The following is a 16,607-nucleotide window of genomic DNA, read 5'->3' as shown; positions in this document are numbered from 1 at the left end:
TCGAACCCGCGGTCCTTCCTTGGCTAGTGCTTGCCAGGCAGACACCTTACTTCTAGCACCACCTCGTTGGCCCCCTTATAATTGACTTTAACAATTAATTTAGAGTTTCACATCTCTCTAAATTAGGAGAACCATAAAATATGGTTAAAGTTTTTGATGACTAATAGAAGAAACAAAATATTTAAAACACATATTTCTGATTGACAACCAGAAAAACTTCTCAACTATTAACAAATTCTTAGTTTAACAAACTTGGGAACACTGGTTGACATTGGTGCTTGAACATAATATACCTAAAACTCAACTACCAATAACTTTGTAAATCACTGTACTTTAATAAAGTTAAAAATGTTTAAAAAGTAAACAAAATCTGGGTCTAGAGCAGTGGCACAAGGGGTAAGGCATCTGCCTTGCTTGCACTAGCCTAGGACGAACTGCGGTTTGATCCCCCAGCATCCCATATTGTCCCTCAAGCCAGGAGCAATTTCTGAGCACATAGCCATGAGTAATCCCTGAGAGTCACCATGTGTGGCCAAAAAACAAAAACATAAACAAAAACAAAAGTAAACAAAATTTGTTTCAGGAAAATAATGCTATTTAGAAATCTAATCTGAGGTTTCTGGCAAAAGTTCTATCAGAGATTACGTTAGTGGTACACAATTGATGGTACTCCATAAATAGTTCCAGGATTTTTTTGTGATTGTTCTCCATGTTTCTTGCATCTGGAAACCATGCAGTGCTAAGGATCTATCTAGTTCAGTTCACGTGGTACTTTGAGTTCTTTCCTAGACTCTTGGAGACATTCTTTTATTTTAGTTTTGATTATTTTTATATTTATTTAATTAAAAATAATTTCTTTGTATAAGCATCATGGTTACAGAAATGTTCGTAGTTGGGTTTCAGTCATAAAATGTAGACTACCCTTTATCAGTGTAACTTTCTCACCACCAATATCCTATTTTCCTCCTTCTTTAGTCCCTCGGCCTCTCTTTGGAAACATTCTTTAGAATACAATAACATCAGTCATGTTTTCATAAAGTGAATAGAATTACAGAAATTATCTTAGATGTTTATATTCATAATGCATTTATTGCAACTTTATATGATTTTCCTTTTGATCCATATATTTTATACTAACCACTTACAATTGTTTTTAGAAATCCAAAGCAGCTCTTCTAGAGAGAAAACTTAATTCTTATAACAGTATTTGTTGCTACCCAACAAATAATCCACTATGATCAATTTTGTTTTATAAATTTCTAACTGATATATAGAAAAATCTCATAAGTTACAAATTTTTAAGATCTATAAAAAAATATCAAAAGGTTACCAAGTCAAAAATTTTACTTATTCTTAGCCCTAAGTTTTTTAAATCATGTCAAATTTCTCTCTCTGGCTTTTGAAATGGTTTTCAAAAAGTAAATGTAACAAAACTCAAATTGCAAAACTAATTTTTATTGTTTTGCCCAGATTTGTATTTAGGAAGAATTTTTTTTTTACAAGAGAAACCCCATAATGATATGTGATAATGTCCCTCTCTAGTTAAGTATTTAAAACCAAGTTGTTGTTGTTGTTTGTTGTTTTCCATACCTTGGGGGAGCCACTATCACAGTCTTTCTCCTACTTTCCAGAAGCTTGTTTCCACACACTGGTTCTGGCATTATACTTTTAGGATTAGGTGCTTGTAGCAGGCACTTTGGCTTTTTAGACAAAATAAATTTTTCAAAACGAGAGTGGCTGATTGTACTAAAATCTTTTGGGAATTTCGAACTAAAAGCAAAACAAAAATATGTAGAAACTCAATACTAAAACATTCAGAAATGGGCATGAGAATTTGAATTATTAATGAACATTGTATGATAGAAATTTCAAATTTGGTTTTTTGTTTCCCTTCACAGTAAAATTTTACACTGCAAAATCGCTTTTCTAGGCTCCTGACTGTAGAGGTAGAGGAATAAAATTTTTTCAGGGGATTCATTAAGTACTTTCCCAAATAAAAGCACCATTGTTTGCTCATCTCAACTCTGAGAGCAAAGAGTAAGAGGGTAATAACCATGAACTACTTAAAGAAAGAAATTTCAGTCTTAGAAAGACTAAAAACATATTTCTCCTCTTCATAAGCACTTTAATAACCAAGTATGTTTTTATTCAATTTTCTTTCTTAAGTTATCAGGTTGGAAAAATTGGGACAGCAGGGTAGGTACTTGTTTTGTATGTAGACCAACCTGGATTTAAACCCTGGCAGTACATCCTTAAATATGATCACTCTTAGAGTGATCCTTGAGCACAGGTTAGGTGTAAGCATGAATGCAAAATTGGATGTGGTCTCAAACCAAGAAAACAATAGAAATAAAAACAATTTCTGGCAAATTAATTTTACATTGGAGGTACCTATATGCACAATTACTCAAAAATGACTTTTCGGAGATAAGGGTCTATGAGAAAAAATAATGACATGAATATATTTTAGACAAGTATGGGCTTTTAAAAGTTTTGTCCAATTATATAAATCACATCTGAACTGTTTAATACTTAATGATGTTTTTGTTTTCCAAGTTGAAAAGTCACACCTTAGAGATTGGATTCCATTACACAACTACCCAGAAGGGGCACTTTGTAGAAATAATGGACAGCAGGCATTCCAAGGACATGACCCAACTCATGTGCCATGATTCCTACTAGAGATACACTGTTTTTGTTCTTAGCCTGAAAGAAAGCATAAACATCTATTACTCATTTTTATTCAGACTATGAAGTTATTTCTAATATTAGAAAATGTCTGATCGATGAAAATAATGAGTTATTAAGTTTTCTCCCATAGCCAGTTTTTTTAAATGCTAAATAAATGTTAACATAGTTGGTTCCCTAAGTAAGAGCAATAATATTTATTGAAATAATGATAAATTCTTGGTATTTTGATACTGATATGCCAATGGTATTTTAATCATGCTTAAATAAATAGGATCAGATCCATTAAAAAAAAGTCTAAAAAGAACACCATATGATATAATTGAAAATATGCAATGCCTGCCATTATGATACCTCTGAAACATATTTCTTGACCAGATAGCATTAATACTCATTTTAAACTCTCAGGCCCGATATCAATACTTCAATAATTTGAAGTTAGTTCAGACTGCAGGGGACATTGAGATCCTCTTAAAGTCCTAATCTTCCTACATGCATTCCTCAACAACTAAAAAGAGATTACTTCTGAGAGAACCACTGTAAGTTGATATTCTATTACACAATTCTACAAATATTCAAATTTCTATTAGATTCTTGAGATAGAAAGATGGTCTTTGTGGAGTTTGTGGGAACCATACTGTAAATTTACTAACCTCAATAACAGCAATTGAAGATGAGGAACACAAGGAATTTGAAGCTGCCAATCCCACCTGGGGTTTCTTGAAGTTAATTCCACTGTGTGAAAATCAGAAATTTCATATTAAAATCTGCATCTTTGAAAACATTATGCTTTATATTTATCTTTTTCCTTGAGTCGTAGAATTACAATAAGCCCAGAACAGCTTCTACCATTCCATGATATAATAATCACAAAGCCACTTTAATACAAAATTCTATATATTGATCTGATTGGTCTCTAAGAATCTCACGGGTGAATTGTTAGTGGTATAAATTCAGGAGGTCTGAAAACTTATTTGGAAATACAACTGAACTGACATCCTTTCCAGTAAGCTTAGGGTCATGATCCACTCTGTCTTCTAGCATCTAACTGGTTAGCATATGCTCACCTGAGTAACTGAATATGGTCATGGAGCTTCTGATTCCGCAAGTTGGAACGATGCCAATTCAGGAAATTGGAAAAGGTGTTTCCTGCATTGGGCACCACCTCTATTTTATCACCATTGGACCATATTTCCATACCTACCAAGACCACTTGTATATTTAAGGTTTTATAAATCTGTGAAAAAAGACATTTGTCAAGAAACACTTTAAGAAAAATTTTGCTGACCATAATTACTAAATAAATGTATTCCATTAAAAAATAAAACTAATTAGTTGCCTACTTTCCTATTGGTCCTGCTCTACTAAAATCTTCCAAATTGTGAGTCATTGTGGCATATTCAACTCCAAGTTCCAGTTTTTTCAATGTTTAAAAGGCACAAATAACTTACCACATTGAGTAAATTCATCACTTCAAAAACAAAGCTTCTTATCATCGTGAGATTCCTATTATAGTTGTTGTACTGTAAAACACCAAACACAGAATCAACTTAAAATTGCAAATAAAGAGACAAAGCAGAGGTCATACAAGACTCCTCATTTCAAAAAAAATTGTAAGTTTCAATGCAAATATAAATATCTATTTTATGTCTACCTTAGTCATAAAATTCCATTTTAAGTTAAAAATTTTAATTAATTAGAAATAAAAAATTTTAATAATTCACTATTAAACTTTTATTAAAAGGAATATTTTTAGGGGCCAGAGTGGTGGTACATCAGGAGGGGGTTTGCCTTGCATGCACTAACCCAGGATTGACCTCGGTTAGATTCCGCAGCGTCCCATTTTGTTCTCCAAGCCAACAGCGATTTCTGAGTGCATAGCCAGGAGTAATCCCTGAGCATTACCAGGTGTGGCCTCCAAACCAAAAACATAGCAAAACAAAACAAAAAAAGGAATATTTTTGAGAACATATTTGATTATTTTAATATGAAAAATATATTTGTAGACTGTATAATTCTATATGAATATGTACATAATAAGAGTAGGCTACTGGGGCCAGAGTGGTGGCACTAGAGGTAAGGCATCTCTCTTGCAAGCACTAGCCTAGGATGGACCGCGGTTAAATCCCTCAGCGTCCCATATGGTCCTCCTAAACCAGGAGTGATTTCTGAACGAATAGCCAGAAGAAACTTCTGAGCATCAAACTGTCATGGCCCATAAAACAAACAAACAAAAGAGTAGGCTATCACAAAATATTATTGAGTCATAACTCACATATTAATGTAATTTATTTACTTTTTTCTTGTATTTTTTCATGGCTTAATCCTGGCTCTGTTTAAAGATTATTCCTAACAATGTTTAAGGACCATACGCGTGACCCATGATTGAACTGTTGCAAACATTGAGCATGCAAAGTCCATAATCCCATTCTATCTCTCCATCTTCTTGTTGCTTTAAGTGTATTTTGTCAATATAGAGATGGCAGCAGATAGATCAGAGTGAGTGAAAACTTTCTGGCAATGCAGGTGATCAAGAGGACAAGCTCCCTCTCTCACTCACTCTCTCTCTCTGAACAGGCTTTATATTTTCAATTAGAATAGTTGATATAATAAAAAGTGTAGAAGTTGAATCTATGTCAAGAAACATATTTTATACTCACAAAGGCATTATCCAGCACCAAAAAGAGATCAATGTATTTATCAGCTTGAAGGAATTCATTTTGCTTAAAAAGAGTTATAGAAAATTATTAACAATCATACTAAGAGATAGAACAGCTCACAATAATATTCCTTTTTCTTCTAAGAGAGAAATTATATTACAGAGACAATTGAACTGAGTGACAATGTAGTAAAGCTACACTTACTCCTGGGCTATTGAGTGACCTTGCAGTTCTTAGAAGACTTTCACTGCCCACATTTCTCTTGCCACAGGTGTAGTTAGTTGAATCTAAGTCCTCTTGATTATTTGTGAGGACAGCATGGTCTTCTTCATCTGTACTTTTCAAAGGCTTTATCATGTATTTTTGATCATGATGTGTGAAGTAGCCTCTATGGGATACAGAGACTAATATTTCAGGATTCTCTGCCAAGTCGTTGTATATAACCATATTAAAGTGAGTTTAATAAACCAATTCTAAACTTTCATACACAGTGTTCATCAAAATGCTTGCTTTCTAACTGGTATTTTTTAACTTATAAGCTATATTTTTCTAGCATATTACTAAAATAATGAGGTAACATTGATTTACAAAAGTTTAAATGTTTCTATACTTTAGTGTTAAATTTGCTATACTAATGCCACCAACAAAGCGCCAATATTGCCCCATCACAGTTCACTGGACTAATTTACCCACTCCCTAACTCTTAATGACCTCAATTCTGAGATATTTTTGGTAATAAAATAAAGACTACAATTTATTTACATATAGCATTTTGAATATGAATTAAGTTAAAGTTATCATAAAATTTATATCATAAGTATAAGAAACAGTTCATAGCTTATTAATTTAGAAAAACATTTACTTGTATGTCAGAAATATAATGGAAAATGAACTAATGGAATACTTAAACACCAAGAACTCCAAAACAGAGAAACAATAATGAACCAAAAGAATAGGGTAGAGTAGTATTAGGTAATTAATCTGTTAATTAATTCAGAAATATAGTAAAACCATGTGGTAGAATAATAAAAAGCAAGATAGCTGTTGAAAATATGTCTATTTTAACTTTATGCATATGAGGTTGCAAAGATGGTAAAAAAATTAACAATAGCAATTAAGATGTTCCCAAACTTATTTTACCAATTGACCCCTTTTTTGAAAAAGCATTATTCAGTACTCATTGAAAAATCTATCCTTTTTAATCAATAAATTAGAAAAGTGGCTTTTAAAAGCTTTTTTTTTGCAAATATGAGATTTCAAGTTGAATTCCAGGTACATACTACATGACAAGATACATGACAAGGTACCAAGATTCTGACAATCCTAAAGTTGGTGCCTGGCAGGTCTGTGGCCTGTTATTTTTGGCATCATAAATGACTTTCTTCTACATCACAGCTAGGTATTGCAAGCACAAATGGAGTATAATACCAGCAATTGTCCTAATATATTTTCAAGCTTAGGGACCAAGATTTGAAGCCAGAGGTACATGTGTAAGCACTAAGAGGCTGAACCCGTTTGATAAACTGTGTAGTGCTGTAACCTGATGTACCTTCCCTGACAAATGCCTCAAGCAAAATATGCAAGCACTTCTGCCAGCTGTTCTTGTGACTTTCATTCAGAGCACACACAGATATCATGCATCCTACTATACACCAACATAATTTTCAAAAGTATATGTAAGTGAGAAAACTGCAGAGTATAATTAATCAAATAGAGGCAGATAACATGAAAACAGGCTCAGAAATTATATATAACAGACTAAAACATCTTGTTTATACATTTTCAAAGTTTACTTCTAGAAGAGAATATGAGGATACCACTGCAAACTACTTTATTATTCATTTTAAATACACATTCAGCATACACTCAGACAATTTGACCAAGGATATCAGAAAGGACCAATTCTGTGCAACAAAGAAATGCTTGATAATTTACTATTTTTAAGAATGTCGCTCACCTCAATCCATGACAAGTACTAATGCTGGCAACAGTGTTCTTTTCATTTATGATGTGCCCTTCATAGTAGCAATGGTCCTAATGTTGGGAAATAGAACATGCATGACAGTCACCTTATACTTTATTCTCTCTCCTATGAACTTATGTGAAGTTATATAGGAAGTAAATTTTATAGCTGAGAAATAGTGAACCCAATGTAATTTATAGTATGTCCAAAGACATCTCACAGCTGAGAGCAAACTTCTTAGAATTTAGCTCCCCTGTCAAGTTTCTGAAACACTGTGTGTCACATATCAAAAGATGAGGAACATTTTTTCTATATTCTAGAGTCCTCTAAGTCATACTACTTTTTCTGCATACTTAATATTAAAAGATTCAACCAACCATTCTCTTACATGGCTGTTAGCACAATTGCTGTTAGCATTCTTCCTTTACCAGTACCAAAACAAAACAAAACAAAACAAAAATCACCTCAGTTTTCTACAATTAGAGTTTTAGAATGGTTGCTATTTCATTTAAACAAAGTAAGCTTCACTTACATAGAATAATCTAAGAAAGTTGATCATTAGCTTTTTGTTCAAACTCAGACATGTCTCCATTGAATATACAGGTTTGGATTTCTTTGAAAGAAACCTTTTTATAATAACATGTTTTTATTGAAGACTTGAAAAGTGCATCAGATATTAGATATGTCCAGCTACAATCACTTGAGAATGAATTCATTTACTGGATTCTCCAATTAAATGGTAATGTTAGTGAAAATTCATGTCTTTGAAATATGTATAAGGAAGGTTGATAGGGAAAGAGAAAAGGGGTCATGATGGTGGAGGGAAGTGGTGAGAAGCATAATGTAATGATGAAACATTATATCCCCCAAATTGTACCAGTAATAATATTGTAAAAAGATACTTAAAAAGCTTAAAAAGATACTTTTAAAAATATAAAATTTATTTATTTTTGTATTTTTTTTAGGCTACACTCAGTGGCAAGGGTCAGGATTATTCCTGGCTCTGCACTCAGTAATTACTCTTGGCTGTGCTGATGGACTATATGGGACATGAGGAAATAGAACCAGGTCAGTCACATAGAAGGCAAGTTCCCTACCTGGTGTACTATTGTTCCAAAACCTCTTTAAGAAATATATCAAGAAGATATTTTCTTGAGCCAGAGAGATAACATAGTGGATAAGTTGTTTGTCTTCCATGTGTCCATCTGCATTCTAGCTCAGGTAAACATAAAATCCACTAAATCTACCAGGAGTAATTGTTGAGAGCAAAACCAAGAGTAAGCCCTGAGCACTACCAGATGTGCCCCCAAAATAAAAGTTAAATAAAATTTTAAAATCCATTGTGTCATTGAAGTTTTGCATAATTTTTTACTTTTTCAAAGACAGAGAGATATTGATGTTGAGTGTCAGAAAGGGGACCTCTGGGAATCTGTATCTTAATAAATCTCATCTTAGAGACTTTCTTTGGTCATGAGTTTTTATCCCTGACTTCTCTGCCTGAGTTTTATAGGATAGTATTGTGACTTGACATGCACATATATAGATTACAGAACTAACCATCATTTCTAATTCAAGATAAAAATATAATAAAAATAGTGAGTATGGAAAAATATTTCTATGGGGGAAAATTTCAATAAAGAAGAATATTTCTAACCTGTTGATAAAATGGGCTAAGCCAAAGTAGGAGACACTTGGTTACTTCTAAAAATGTAGCAGTTAGGAACATCCTACAATTTTACTTTTAAAAATGTTTTTTTATCTGTCGTCTCATTAATTATTCTAGTTTATTGACTTTTGCTTTGTTTTGCTTTGATTTGGGGAACACACCTGACTATTCTCAGGGTTTAATCCTGAGTTCTGTTCTCAGAGATCATTCCTTGCAGTCCTCGAAGGACCATATGGGATGCTGATGTCAGCTGTATGCAAGGAAACTTCCCTGACTTCTTTACTATCTCTGTAGTCATCCAAGTCTGTAGTTTTTTTTTTTTAATATGTCCCATGTCTATGAAGTTCATAACAAGAGTGTCAGATACCAGGTAATGTTAAAGGATTCAGAAAATACCATGTCCTTCGGTCTTGTGGTGACTTCCTCTCCTGTGGGTGAATAATATGTTTCACTGTAGTCTGGCCCCAGGAGATTCCTGTTAATATTAAAGAAAATCACTGTACATAGTAGTGGTAATAAGACCCAATATTCCTAACATGATCTTAGCACTAAATGAATGATAGTGTTTAAAGAAAAAATGAAAAAAAATTGATGCTCTGACTAGTTGATCTTTAAAATTATGTTCTGGGGAATGGATGGTGGATAGTGGAACAATTGACTTCCTCAGTCAGGTCTTACTCCTTACTATGTAATTAGGGATATACATAATATATATGTTATAACATATACCTGGTAGTTCCTAGTACACAGTTTGTAGTGTGAGGGATCTAACTTCAGACAGCTATGAAAGCATTCACCCCTGTGCTTTCTCTACTCTAACTCAGTGATCTTTTTATCAAGCATTAAAACTTCTGTTGCTGATTAGAACCAAAACATTCATTATACCTGTTAGATCTGAGAAAACATATGCATTCAGTTGCTTTTCATTTACAGTTTTTTTTGTCTTCAATTGGGTTATTTTGGGAATTTTTTTATGGATGACACATTATGTATGTTATCTTTTTTTTTGGTGTTTCTTTTTTTTATCTTTATTTAAACACCATGATTACAAACATGATTATAGTTGTATGATTACAGTCATGTAAAGAACACCCCCCTTCACCAGTGCAACATTCCCACCATCAATTTCCCAGATCTCCCTCCTCCCCACCCCCCTACACCTGTACTCGAGACAGGCTTTCTACTTCCCTCATTCATTCATTGTTATGATAGTTTTCAGTGTAGTCATCTCTCCAACTGCACTCATCACTCTATGTGATGAGCTTCATGTCCTGAGCTGCACCTACCAGCCCTCATCTCTCTTGTCTCTGAGATACTGTTAAAAATGTCTTTCATTTTTCTTAAAGCCCATAATAAGAAGCTTCGTTGCAAATAAGATAGAATCCCTTTCCTTGGGCCTGCTTTAAGGCTGTGTAGACTAAATTAGATTTCAACACAGGTTATTATAAAAGGAAAGAAAAAACATGTAAAATGTTTCTGCATTTGAATAGATAAGATATTCAGCAAATGCCAATCATATGAAAGAAAAAGTGATTTTTCACTTTTTTACACCTGCAGCTCTTTGTTCAATTTGCATATAATTTTCTAAGAAGGTACAAACTTTCTAAAATTCTAAAATTAATAGCATATAAAACTGACTATGATTACATGTTAAATATTACTAAATAGAATTTCAAATCTAGTGTAGTTTCTAATTAGTTGATTAACATAATTCAAAGATTGAATTATCTGGAAGCACAACTTACTTGGTTTTTTGCAGGTAAAGAATGACCTCTTCTCCTTTTATTTTAATTTGATATTGAATTTCAGGATCATATGTTTCCTAAAATTATTTCAGGACATAATGTAAAGTATATTTCTGAATTTATCTAAAATAACTAAATTATGACAGTTTTTACAGAATAATACTTTTAAATAAATGTAAAGTAATAACATTTTATTATACTCTCAAATATACAAAATAACCAGCAGGTTTGAAAATTGCACATTACAACATTTAAAGTTTATGCTAATTTTAGTATGAGCAACAGGGGCTTAACACTTTCCTTGAAAAATAATCTAATGATTCATGAATGCAACAATAATAATAAATGGGTGAATATTTTTTTCACATTTAAAATGTGAAACCAAATATAGTAAAGAGACCAGCAAATATAATAAAAAAATCCTATTAATATTAAGTAAAATTGAAATTATAAAGTGAGGGAATTATTTACAATAATGTACATAAAATTGTTATTCTTAATTTACCTTTAATTTCTTCATATTTAATAACAATGTTAATTTCTACCTGTTCTTTTTTTAACTGAAACCCAAATACAAACATGTTTGCAATCATGGTGCTTAAATAAAGATATTATTTAAAGTAAAAGAAAGAAAACTAATTCAGTAGAGGCAGTGTGCCAGGGTTAAAGAAAGATGAATTTGATGAGTTTCATGGGAGCATTGAATTTAAACAATTCTTACTTTGACTTTTCTGTCCTCTCTACCTACCCCCACCCTGTACTACAGATGGAAAAATGTCTAACCAGTTGTTTATTGATTAAATGCAACAAGTAACTCTCTTCCTGTTGCTGAATTTCACCCAACACTGAGAAATCCCATGCTTTACCTGGATCAAGTGGAGCAATATATTCAATTTATATGGCTCAACAATATAGGCATATATAATCACTTCTCTTAGCAAAAAGTTTTTCTATTATCTCCCAGATTCTTATAAACACACCCAAATCAATTGCATTTCTTACCTCTCTGCCAAGTTTCTCTTTCTGATTGTTCTGTAATTCCCTTTTGTGCAAAATGTGCAACTTTTTAGGATGAACAACTTCATAGTACTTAGATTCAGGTGTTTCCTCCATGACTATTGCTAGAGAGATAACTAGACAAAAAATGTTTAAAGGTTGTTTTGGTTTAGTTACTGGATTTGTTAAAATAATATGGAAGATTGGATCTTTATTAATAAGGTAAACATTGAGAAAAGCATGTGACATTTTTTTTACTACAGATTTGATAGGAAATATTATGTACTTAGATAACAATGAAGTGATTATTTGGATGCTCTGAACCTGTGTAATCTCTGGGAGCTCAGAAGGAAAGATTTGGGTTAGAATAGAGATTATAAGAACCAAGAATTCTCCCAGATCTAGTTATGTGGACACCTTTAGTCCTTTCACAGTTGCACGTTTTTCCTTCCAGTATCGTCAGAAACCTCCACATTTCCATTTCATATCTTTCCATTTTGGTACAAACCCTTGGCAATTATCTTCAAAATTTAAGTCTTATATATAGACAATACTTTTCTGAAAATACTTTATTAGATATTATTTTATTTATCAATATGAGAGTAAAGTCATTAAATTAATTCAAGAGCACTTGAGCTCAATAAGTTAGATTTCATAGGATATCACCATTTTATATATTTGTATAACAATTTTAAAACAACTGAGCACATGCCAGACACTACTTATAGATGAGCTGTCCTTGATGCACATGGGGTTACTTACTTAGACAATTTTTTATTTTGTTTGCATATACTTGGAGAAGAACTCATATTAGAATTAAAGTATGTTATCTTGAGTCCAGATAATTAACTTTGTAAAAGTGACATTTTTCCTTCTATCGCTGAACTTATCTAAAATAAAAATTGGTGTGAAATCAAATAGCATAAAATAGAAAATTATTTTTCACCATCCTAGGAAAATGTCAGGCATCCCTTCTCAAATTAAAAAAGTATATATTCAATCATCTTCCTTATGATCAGTCTTATTTTTAAATGATCCCATTTCAAATACAAATGTCTATGTTTAGAAACAATTTCCTATTCGGTGTGACAATAAGGGTAACCTTAGGAACATGAAGTACTTCTGCATCTGTTTGACATGATGAGGCTAAAAAGAGAGCAAAGCAAGAATTCCTTGGAATTCCTTGGAAGACCTGAAGTTCTGCTGTGATGTCTTTTTGAAAGCTGAATTGATATATAAGAAAACAGAAAACTGAAATGACTAGAACTTATTTATCAAAGAGGCATGTGATGTGGCACACCAATTTTAGCATTAATAGTTCAATTCTTTAGTTAGCTCTTAATTTTTCTAAATAACACTATTATGTCTAATTTAGCTTTAATTATATTTGAGTATAACTTGTCATTCACCTAGCATAACCTTTGATTAAACTGAGTTTTTAGATAAATGATCTTGGAATGGAAAATATTAATATCCCCAAAGATAATATAAAAAGGCCGGAGAGATAGCACAGCAATGGGGCATTTGCTTTGCAAGCAGATGGACGAGGGTTCGAATCCCATCCCGTATGGTCCCCTGATCCTGCCAGAAGCAATTTCTGAGCACAGAGCCAGGAGTAACCCCTGAGTACCATCAGGTTTAACTCAAAAACAAAAACAACAGCAACAAAAAGATAATAATGGGAAAAATGAAGAACTCTAAATTTGGGGTCTGAAAGATAACATATCATTTGGAATTATTTGAGCATTAAAATGATTAAGCCATGGAATTGTTTTTCATATGATCTTGATTTATATAAAATTAAATTTTATGTCAGTCACAACGCCACTATTAAATAACAATTTCAAAATAAAAACAAAAGTGTTTTTGAGTTAATATTAAAGTCATTTTTCCTAGTAGTGATTTCAAATTAATTGAATAATTTTGATTTTTACAGAAAACTGTTGCTATATTATTGCTTACCTTGAGTTGGAATAATGAGACAGAATATGGAGAGCAGGATCAAAGGCATTTTGGCTTCTGCAGATAGCACCAAGCACTCTGAAGATGTAGTCTCCCCACTACTATCCAGTTTTATGTTGCTCAAATTCTCTTTATAAATTGAAAACGGAAACAAAAACCTCAAGCTTCTCTTGTGAGATAAACTGTTTCCAAAGAATTTTGGAAATTTCCCTAAAAGTTGCAGCTTCAAAATCATGAGAATGTTCTTCATTTACAAAAGGTGTTTATACATGTGGTTACAGCTTGTTAAGGAATCACATCTAGTTTGCATGTCAAACCCAGTGCTCTCACAGTGATGGGAATCCACTCAGAAACAGATGTCCTTGTATGAAATTGCATGCATACCAAACTGAACTCTCATAATGCTTTCTCAGTGACCTCTTTTTTTATATATAATTTTTATTTTGATCATAGTGGTTTACATGTTGACAATAATATTTTAGTTAAATATTTACATAACATCAGGGGGGATTCCCATCACCAAATTGTCTTCCTTTCACCTCTGTTTTTGTCGTATCTCCCATATCCACTTCCTTCACCCCCAAGGCTGCTAGAATATGTGGTCCCCTATGTACCTATCCTACCACCTAGTAGTCTTGCATCTGATTGGTCTAGGTGTCTCCCTAATTTCCCCCTCTAACTGGGAGGTAGGCCTAGCTAGTTAAGTTTGCGTGGTTTGGTCTGAAGAAGAGAAAAGTAGTAAACTGGGGTAAAAGTCTAATACTCCAAAAGTGGGCAGAGTCCTTCTAGAGGTTCTCATCATCAATTTGGGGGGCGATGGAGAAAAAAGAAAATGAAACATTCCATCAGTACAAAACAAAACAAAACAAAAACAAAAACAAAAAAAAGTGTCCATTATCCAGTGAGGACTCCAACAATAATGGTAAGCACCACACATGTACAAAACAAAAACAAAAACAAAAAACAAACAAACAAAACAAAGCAAAACAACACAAACAAACACAAAAAAAAGAAAAAATAAAAGAAAAAACCGCCATGGTCTTGATATAAGAAGCATGACTTAGCCCATAAAGAAAGAAAAGAAAAGAGGAGAAAAAACTAGGAATATCTGGGGACAACAGCTTCAATAACCACACCTACACAGAGAAATCGAACAAAAAATAGTTATGTAAGTAAAAATAATAGTAATAATAATAAATGAAAGTACAAAATAATATATAATAATATATTATATATTATACATAATATATAATAAGTAAACAATGCTTTGTGCTTTTTTTTCTCCTGTGACCAGTAACCTCTTTTAATTTTATCTAAATATTTAGAAATATATTATATATATATATTATATATAATATATAATAAGTAAACAATGCTTTGTGCTTTTTTTTCCTCCTGTGACCAGTGACCTCTTTTAATTTTATCTAAATATTTAGAAAATTATCATGAAATAGGTAATATCTAGAAATTATTAGAAAATGGAACAGAAGATACAAAATTTAAATAACAATTACTAAAGTATTATAGACATGAATATTGTAAATCTATCTGAAATTTATTATGAAATTCACTTAAGTAACATATAATATCCACAGACATGTTTTAAACTATTAAGAAATGTAGATATGGGCCTGGAGAGATAGCACAGCGGTGTTTGCCCTGCAAGCAGCCGATCCAGACCAAAGGTGGTTGGTTCGAATCCCGGTGTCCCATATGGTCCCCCGTGCCTGCCAGGAGCTATTTCTGAGAAGACAGCCAGGAGAGTAACCCCTGAGCACCGCCGGGTGTGGCCCAAAAACCAAAAAAAAAAAAAAAAGGAAAAAAAAAAAGAAATGTAGATATATAATTTTCATCTAAATCTTAGCTTCAACCAAATTATAACTATATCATGTTTGAAGTAAACTAGAAATTTACTAGAATAACTGTAATATTTCTATGATTGTAAAAGATTTCATTTTATGTCTGTAAATATTTGTAAAAGCATATCGTGCTGCATTGTCACTCTGATTGAGGGTAATTTGCTAAAATTATTGTGCATGAAATACTGCCATTAACAGTATTACAAGCCAAGGTACAAATAAAAAGTATTTTGAGGGGAAATATTTATCACCCAGAGGCCAAATATCAAGGAATGAGCTTTAAAATGGCCAAAAGGCACATGAAAAAATGTTTCACTTCACTAATCAACAGGGTGATGCAAAACAAAACAATAATGAGGTATCATCTCACACCACAGAGACTGGCACACATCACAAAGAACAACAGCAATCAGTGCTGGCGTGGATGTGGAGAGAAAGGAACTCTCATTCACTGTTGATGGGAATGCCATCTATTCCAATCTTTTTGAAAACAATATGGAGATTCCTCAGAAAACTGGAACTCGAATTTTCATATGATACAGCTATACCACTCCTAGAGATATATCATAGAAACGAACACAAAAGCAATACAAAAATGTCCTCGGAAATCCTGTGTATATTGCAGCATCATTTACAATAACCAAAATTTGGAAACAACCAAGATACCCAACAACAGATGAGTGGCTAAGGTAACTGGTACATCTACACAATGGAATACTACACAACTCTTAGAAAAAATAAAATTTGCCTGTACATGGAGACTATTATGCTAAGTGAAATGAGTCAAAGTAAGATAGACACATACTAGTGTCACTCATCTATGGGATTTAAGAAAAATAAAAGACTGTATGTTAATAATACCTAGAGACTATAGAAATTAGGGCAGGAAGGACCAGTCCATAATATGAAGGGACCAGTCCATGATATGAAGCTTACCACAAAGAGTGGCGAGAGCTGTTAGAGAAATAACTGCACCAATAACTACCATGACAATGATAGTGAGAGAAAGAAAGAGAATGCTTGTCTCAAAGACAGGTGGGGAAGGAGGGAAATGGGGACTTTAGAGGC

The 16,607-nt window shown here is 32.7% G+C and overlaps 1 protein-coding gene across 1 annotated transcript in view; it reads right to left on the bottom strand.

Moving 5' to 3' along the window:
* The window catches only part of ADAMDEC1 (ADAM like decysin 1), a 36,680-nt gene extending 22,951 nt beyond the window's left edge, over positions 1-13,729 (bottom strand). Inside the window, 13 exon segments of the mRNA XM_049770832.1 lie at positions 1,591-1,620; positions 1,623-1,774; positions 2,577-2,706; positions 3,342-3,423; positions 3,756-3,925; positions 4,140-4,211; positions 5,349-5,411; positions 5,553-5,736; positions 7,306-7,382; positions 9,374-9,452; positions 10,723-10,799; positions 11,725-11,843; positions 13,681-13,729. Of these exon segments, the coding sequence (XP_049626789.1) occupies positions 1,591-1,620; positions 1,623-1,774; positions 2,577-2,706; positions 3,342-3,423; positions 3,756-3,925; positions 4,140-4,211; positions 5,349-5,411; positions 5,553-5,736; positions 7,306-7,382; positions 9,374-9,452; positions 10,723-10,799; positions 11,725-11,843; positions 13,681-13,729 (1,284 nt within the window).
* Between the last annotated feature and the right edge of the window lie 2,878 nt (positions 13,730-16,607).

Source organism: Suncus etruscus, chromosome 3 (assembly GCF_024139225.1).
Source record: "Suncus etruscus isolate mSunEtr1 chromosome 3, mSunEtr1.pri.cur, whole genome shotgun sequence".
In the NCBI taxonomy this organism is placed as follows: domain Eukaryota; kingdom Metazoa; phylum Chordata; class Mammalia; order Eulipotyphla; family Soricidae; genus Suncus; species Suncus etruscus.
The sequence above is the reverse complement of the archived record's forward strand: the minus strand, read 5'-3'. Positions and strand labels throughout refer to the sequence as shown.